The sequence below is a fragment of the Frieseomelitta varia genome, unplaced genomic scaffold (assembly GCF_011392965.1).
Source record: "Frieseomelitta varia isolate USP_RPSP 00005682 unplaced genomic scaffold, Fvar_1.2 scaffold_279, whole genome shotgun sequence".
In the NCBI taxonomy this organism is placed as follows: domain Eukaryota; kingdom Metazoa; phylum Arthropoda; class Insecta; order Hymenoptera; family Apidae; genus Frieseomelitta; species Frieseomelitta varia.
Window position 1 is genome coordinate 1269341 of NW_025110011.1, and position 8510 is coordinate 1277850.

General features: G+C 34.8%; 1 protein-coding gene across 1 annotated transcript; it reads left to right on the forward strand.

Annotated features, from left to right (window-relative positions):
- The first annotated feature begins 45 nt into the window (after positions 1-45).
- LOC122529117 (adult-specific cuticular protein ACP-22-like) lies at positions 46-3309 on the forward strand. Its single transcript, XM_043654912.1, has 4 exons — positions 46-1582; positions 2211-2277; positions 2394-2588; positions 2865-3309. The coding sequence occupies exons 1-4, from the start codon at positions 1568-1570 to the stop codon at positions 3023-3025; spliced, it is 438 nt and encodes a 145-aa protein (XP_043510847.1). The 5' UTR covers positions 46-1567; the 3' UTR covers positions 3026-3309.
- The last annotated feature ends 5201 nt before the right edge of the window (positions 3310-8510 follow it).

Sequence of the window (8510 nt, forward strand, 5' to 3'; positions counted from 1 at the left end):
ACAATCGAAGATATTTTCGCAAGAAAAGTCGGTAAACCAAGGCCAACTAACATCTGTGCAAATATATTTTATGTTGATGTTGTAAATTATTTAGTTTCCATTATATAGTTGATAATCACTAGAAACTATGCATATTAGTTTCGGTAACGATAGTATCCACCGTGAGTTTCACAGGCACACAAGCATCTGAATTAATAATGAATTTACTTGTGACTGACGTGCAATTCTAGCAATACAGCTATGAATTCATGTAAATATCATATCCGCGGCACAGAGAGTTTAAACGAACAATTTGCATTTTCAAATTACAGACTAACACCGTAAAATTCCTGAAGTTTATTGTGCAAATGTAAAAGCCTGTGAGCACACAGTTACGTAGCCCCGGCGACGAAAAGAAAGATTACTCAATTGCTTCGTCATTTCATAAGCCGTCGAATTATTGCCAAACTCTGCCGAGAATCAGCTAAAAACCAGACAAAGCTATTACCGACTATCACTGTCGCGCAAAATCCTATTCTAATGAATCATCGGACCGTGCATAATTTTTTTTTTTTTTAACATCTTCGAGAGCAAGAAATATATATGGAAAGTTGACCGAATTAGAAAACCGAAGCTTCACCTGCCACGGTTCTTCAAATATTTATTTACACAGTGGCACTATGTTTTCGATAAACGCAATGTTAATGCAATCTCGATGAAATAATTCATAAAGCAATTCGTCAAAAATATTTCATTACCCGTTAGCGAGGTACATCGATAATAATCATTAAATCAAAGGGATATATTTCTAGAAAGAGAGGGAGAGAGAAAGAGAGCACTTGATATTACATTGAATCGATAGATTACAATTCAGCCAGGAATGAATGTATCATGCGAGTGAACGCTACGCGGAAATGCAATAAATTCAACAATAAACTGTATTGCCACGCTGGGATGCGGCTATTCAAGCGACATATTGACACTCGTTCGCTCTATCGTCGAAAACGTGCAATTTATTACTCATTAATCTTGACAGTCTAATTTACGTTGCCGATCGAATATATGATAGAACGGATTTCTTTAATGGAATCGATTAAAATCAAGATGGGGAACAATTGTAGCTCTATAATTGTAGAATTATGTCACACATTTTTCGAGCCGATTGAAAACTTGATTAAAAAAAGAAAAAAAAAAAAATGGCAAAATATTCGCGCGATTTCGTCAATGTAAAATGTAAAGAATTTGTCACAGAGTCGTTTCGATCGATTTTTTTGCACACTAGGACTTGATCTCGGACAGAGAACGCGAGTTTTGCAAGGTATTTTTGTCAACATTTTTGTAATACAGTAAAACGTCCGTAGTATCGTGATTGGCTGTGACGAATACTAGAGCTACAACGATTTTTGAAGAAATCGGTTCAGCGAACGCAACTTCGCCTCTCACTGTACTGAAATTACCGGCAAGCCATGACAAATAAATTAATGCTTTAACGAGTTCTCTCTGTCCCTCGCGTGTTGAACGCTCTTATAAAATAGGATTTTCGCGATCCAAGTAATCAGTCTATCGGTGATCCTTCGAAGGAGCAAGCATGGCATTGATACAGGTAGAGATTACAAAGTGTTGGAAATTAATAGCGGGCGCGTCGTTCCGTTTCGGAACGAATGACTCGAGATTATTGTTGAAAGATAACATTGGATCGATACGTTTGATTGATATAAATTTCGTTGGGGAACAATAAAACAAGGATTACTACGTCGAACGAAGGAATGCTCGTAGACCGATCGAACGCGATCGATTGTTCCAATTTCAAGTTTCACGATGTTATTGATTAAAGAGTGCGGCGGCCACGTTCCTTGAAACGGATCACGGGATCACCGACGAAGTATTACAAAGTCGTAATCGTAAAGTAGGGGCGCAGTATGTTCTTCTAGAGCATCACACCTCCAAAAAAAAAAGAGTAACGATCTTCCTTTTTCTACTTGGAATATGCGATTAAGATGAACCTCTACCGTGCTCTTTTAACGTTCGATTTTCGCGATTAATGTTGGAAATACTTTAGTGATTTTTCGACTGTGAATGTTTGTGCACTTTCAAGTTTTCTTGAAAGTCGCCTCCTCTCCATATTATTACAATTACTACACCACTTTGTGTATTTTTGCACCTTTGAGTTTTCCATAAATTGCATATATATTGGAAATTGATTTTTTTCTCGTTTTATTCGTTATTTTTAGAATCTGATTGTGTTTGTCTGCTTCACGATCGTCTTTGCTAGTGCCCGGCCAAAAATGCATCACGAAGGTAAGATCTACAGTCATTTATGCAAATTTATATTTGTACCAAGACGAACACAGAGCCTTTGCATACAGATCCGCGGTCGAACAATTAATTGAAATTTAATAGTGATTTGATTTCAGGTGATGGTCATGGTCACGCGCATTCCTTTCATCATTTTTCTGGTCCTGTCGAGGGCCATCACGAGGAGATCAGTTGGAAAGACAAACACGGCCACCATCAGCACGACTACAAGGCTCATCCCAAGTATAAGTTCGCTTATGGTGTGGATGATAAACACACTAAGGACTACCATGGACAGAAGGAGCATCGCGACGGTATGTTACTATAGCACGCTGGAAACATTGATCGAGCGCCGACAAGAAAACGTACCTCGGGACTCGATTTCGTGCTCTTAATTAGAATCTCGAACTAATTGGACAGTGAAACTTCCTCTTAATTAAAACTGGTGGCAAGTTTGTTTGTCGACTTAGTTTCTAATTCCAGGATTCTTTCCTTCGTTTTGCAACGAAGGGGGTAATAACGCGACGTGAATGTAAGAAGAAGAACTTGGATGTTTGAGAACGATTAATAAAAAACATTTTAAATCGCAGGGAAAGAAGTCGAGGGAGAATATCACCTTCACGAACCTGGCGGCAACGTGAGAACTGTGAAATATCATTCTCATCCTCACGGTGGTTTTTTCGCGGAGGTTCACAATCATGGAGGGAATGATCACTCTGGTGGTACTTACGGTGGACACAAGCACAGATAGATAACATGATGTCGTTGTTATTACATTCACATTGTTATTGTTGCTGTACCGATATTGTTGTTTGTTGCATCCACATTGTATACTTTATCAGAAAGTAGAGTAATATATCTTGTTATTACGTCACGTTAATAAATATCGAGCACAAAATTTGCATCGGCAAGCGAATTAAATTTCCACCGGAATTGCATAGTTGGTCGCCAACTTCTTCAGTTTTATTTCTCTTTCGGAGAATGCAAGTTATAAAAGTGCATCAGCTAATATCTTCCCTCGCGGACTGAGTAATTAAAGCAAGGTAAGCATTGCTCTCAAATGTTTCCTTGTTTTTTTTTTTTTTTTTTTTTTTTTTTTTTTTCTTTTTTGAAGTCAAACTTCTCACAAAGTAAAGCAGAGGAAGCAATTTTTGCAATTAATTAATCAAACTTTCCTAAAATTATTTCAAAGCTCCTTTCGTCCCAACATTGTTAAAGATTGAAGTTCTAGTGACGACAGAATTTCACGAAAAACTTGTCGAGGAATGTAAACGCATTATTCCGCTTCCAAAAATACGAATCCTTTCGCTTCTGATTCTGAGTCTACGCTTTACACGTGGCGTTGCATGTTTTCGCGTCGTCGATTCTGGCGATGATGAAATGCCACTTGAATTTCGTTAAAATAATTAGCTTAGAGGGTTGCCCATCCCCCGGAGAATTATTTTAACTGCGTAAATCTACTCGGCCAGCTCGAAATACGAAACTGGAAAGAAAGTAGCTTCCAATTCGATATTTACGATAAAACATTTTTAATTCATCGATACAATTCGTCTGTATTAAATCGCATGTAATTATACCATGCACCGCGTGTATTTATTTTAATTTGCAAAAGGTTTCATATTTCACGTATGAACTGACAGTATACAATGAGCAGATTCACGATTTGTTGTGAATCGTTGGATTTTGAAGGGAAAATGTAACGGCGTATTAACAAGCTCGATACGTTACAAAGCAGCCGTCTACATACAATGATATTCGCGTAATAGCGTCCGTCTCGAATTATACGAAAAATAATATTTTGCACGGTTATAATAAAATTCGCGAATATTTATGACTTTAACTTCAATGCACGAAGCTAATTGCACCGTTAATATTTTAATAAACGGCTGGCCAATGGAAACGACGAGGACCAGGAATTCATCGCAACTGCCTACATGTTCACGCATAAATGACGCATATCCATTCCGTATACGAATGCGCGCTGCAACGCGCAGCGCAGATCGATACAGTCCTTACCGAAGTGAACGGATGGATTACGAGTAGACTACGTGAAATAACCTTTCCTCGCAAAAGAAATACGGCAAGGAAGTGGAGGAGGGGGTTGCCTCGTTGCATTTATACAATCTCACGCCTCTTGCCATCCTCTTACGCCTTCCATCTCGTTCAGGACAGATACACTTACTTAATCCTTCGAAGATCTGGCGGTAGAAAATTCCAGGTCATAGTGCACCTTTAATCTGTGTTGCCGGGCCAATTTTTACACGCAGAAATTACACGAACACGCACGCGAAAAATATTTATAGTTTCGAATTGTCAAATTTGGTTAATCTTATGAAATTATACGAGGGACAAGATGTACGTACGTGTTTCCTTTTTTTGTGAAGTTAGAACACGTTTATACGCATTCTCCCAGATGGAGAGACGTATTTTCTGTTTTTTTTTTCTTTTTTTTTTTTTTTTTCTTGCTCCGAGTCACTGTTTTAATCTAACGACGATTTCATTTTATATAAGGTCGTACGTTCGACGTTTCAAACTTTTCATCTCAACGTATGACTAAGTAAAAAGCTTGAATGAATCAACTTTCGTTTCACTTTGACAACTTCGAACTCGATTAAACGTTCTGTCAATCACACGCAGAGGAAACATTAAACCTAGCCGAGTTCCAAAGCCGGAAAAAAACCACTCTAATCTCTATGAATTTGTAATAGCACTTGAAAGCACTTCTTAAAAATATTACTTGGGGCGACGCATAAATATTTGAACACTAAATTAATAAATCAGGAATTTACTTTGGAAAATTGTTAATGTTTAATCTGCTATGATATCGTAAAAAAAAATTTAAAAACTTCAATTTATTTTAAAGACTAAAGCCTCTACTTTCATAATCTTGGATTTCTTTTTCTTCACAGATGTTTTTTTCATTGTGTGTCAAGTGGAAGAACAAAGATCACTTCTTTTTTTAAAAAATTCTATAAATTCAAACATTTGTAAGTTCATTAAGAGATTCTTTTCATTACTAAGTCTATCACGGTCTTAAATGATCTCTTAAAACTTTTGTCGATTTTATTCAACTTTAAATATAGTGAGTAACACAATAATACAACTGTGCCAGTGACAACGAAAAATTGTCGATAATTTAATACTGATATAACTTTGTAAAAAGATCATATAAACGATTCACCTGGTTTCATTTTAAAGTATGAAGCCTCTATTTTGACTTCGTTTTTTTCGAAGATGATTTTATATCATGCAGCGAATGAGAAAGTGAGGATGTTCCTTTTCTGAAAACTGTAAAAATTTAAACACATATAGAAACATTGAGAAAAACGTATTCGTAATTAGATCGATCATCATCTAAAACTAGTTCGACGATTTTATTCACCATTTCATTAAATGATTGAGTATTAAGGTTAAACGACAAAAAATCAAGAAATCCTAACATTTTGTCATCCGATCTGAATATTTAAAATTAAAAAAAGAAAATTGTGAAAAGAGAAACTCGTAGAACGATTTTTGAGGGATCGTTGTAAAGAGAAAATTTTCAATTTTCAAGACCATAGTGAATTGAAATCTGTCTGAATTTTTACAATTTTCGAGAAAAAAGTATTATATACTCTCCCACCCGCTACACGATGCTAAAGTCATCTTCGAGAAATACAAACTTCCCACTGCTAAAATGAAATAAAGCTGTTTGAATTATTGACAATTTTTCATTGTTATTGGTTATTTTTCACAGTTATGTTCTCCGTTGCTTTAGATTCAAACGACGAAATGTTTCTTCAAATTTTTGTCGCCAATATTCAAAATTTAACAAAAGGAGGACAAAAAATCAAGTTTTAAAGAGGATGCTTCAATCTTGAATCCGTAATAATTTCAATTGCGAAGAAGATGTTTGTATTTTCAAGAAAAAATTAATATAACTATGCATAATGTTCGATTGTGATATTTTTTATAGATGCACGAGAAGAAAAAGACGAAAAATGATAAAATTATAATTGTTATACGTTATGAAGATTCTGTTATAGCTACCAAAAGGAGCTTATTGAAACGGCTTCGTCAATTGAACGAATGACAATAATCAAATTTTCATTTTCATTTACGTAGCTGTTGCCAGAGATACATTCGTACTTCATTTGCACATCGGAATTTATTAACATCGCGTTTAATTAATTGAGTATTTATAAATGGCACGTTTGAACCAAAGAAAATTGGTGCACGCCACGCATACACACACATTCTTATTACTCACAAATTACCTCGATATTGTCCTCGTTACGTTCCGAATACTCTGTGCACGCTGCAAAGTTTCATCCCTGTTTTACTCCTCCCCTTGGTATTGTCGATGTATTTCACCAATAGTGGTGGCTTTTACGACCGAGAGAATTTCGAACTGAAGCTGAATAACCAAATCTACAGGTATGCAGTGGTATGTTTGTCGAAAATATGAAAGCTGCAACAATCACAGTATCGGCGCAATAAAGTTATCTCCGTCAGAGAAATATGAGACTCGTGATATTTTTATCGATTTCCTACGTCTAAACGCAAGCTTTCTGTACTATTTTTTCTTTTTTTTTTTTTTTTTTCTATAAATAACCTAATATTTGCATTTCATTGGAAGCAGCACGGTGTCACGTCTTCGCGATTTTTAATTTTTGTGCTGTGAGAGTTTTAAAATAATTCACGAGAAAAATAGATTCTAAAGATAGATCAATTACAGGCCGAAACTGATTGATTTGCTTCTTCAAATGTTTCAAAAGAAAAGAGAAAAAAAGAAATTTAATGGCTCGACCGGTGTTTCTTCCCAGCAATATTCTATGAATGCCGAGTTAAACTGATTTCGTTAAACTGTAATTCGTGCCGCATAATCACCGGGAATTGTTCGTCATTGTCATTAATCCAACTTCATTTGGATTCTTAAACGACACAATTACTTATACGAACGAAGCTCACGTGAAATATATAAATGAATGGATTGCGTGCATGTAGAGTTAACTTAATAAAGGAAAGAGTTGTTCTAAGCCTGGCTCGGCACATTGGGTCACGTATTCTAGCTAGGAGGATGCTGCGAGAATTTCTGTCAGCGCAGCAAAGGTCGATAAAAATTAATTTTCATTCGCGGCGTACAGGGCGTAGTGTAATCTTTTGTTTGTTAAGTTGCACGGAAAAAATTTAAATGCTCTGTGGAGGCTAACTTAAATTAATCCACATCGAAAAAGTATATCTACGCAACCGGATATTAATAATTGTGCCTTCGTTTATTGAGTTGAATAAAATTGTTAAATTGATCGGAAATTGATAAAAAATAAATGCTCGTTCTTGAGGTAGGATTTAAATTGGAAAGATACTGTGGTATTTGCTAATCTTCTGCTAGATTACGTATTAAAGTTTAAAGTTACTTCATTCTATCAAGAATTGGGGAGATATTAATTCCGTAATATCTTTCCGAATAAAACGTTCAAAGATATCTTGATACTTGATAGTATTCAAAGTCATCTCATTACCACGTAATTGACATATATTATTTAAAATATATTTAAAACATATAAGTATTGGAAGTACCAGAAAAGAAATACCAGAAATGAAATCTATATTTAGAGATGTTACATAGTTTAACTGATACCACAATGATAAACATGAATTAGCGAAATAAAACAGCGATTAATATATATTCAATTGTTGCACTTAATAAATTTCTCTACATTTCGAATTCGGTAATTAAATTGTTGTTAGTGTTTTTAAATTCATCGTTAGAAACGTTTTTAACGAAAATTACGTTTACAAAATAATATACAGAGTGTTTCATACATGATGTTCTGCACGATTTTCGAGATATTTGCGGCAACATTGCGAAGGAAGCTGCAAACTAAAATTTAACTGTATATAAATGTACTATATACAATAAGGAAATGAAATGTATCACATACAATAAAAATTTTTGAAAGATTTTATTTTTATAGTAAACTGAAGGTCATTTTAAATCTTACAAATGAACATAATTTTTTTTCTATCGTAAAATATAACAGAGAGTGAAAACTTTTTTTTTTGCAAATACCTGAAAAATAGTTGCCACGATACGTGAACGACAGTGAAACTAGCATGCATTTTTTTGTCTCATATTTAGTAAACACCTCTTAATCTACATTGTTTCCTAGTGTATTTTGTTTATGAACATAAAACAAAAAAAAGTACGTGTTACATTAAAAATTATATAGTTCCATTTATAAAATTTATAAAAG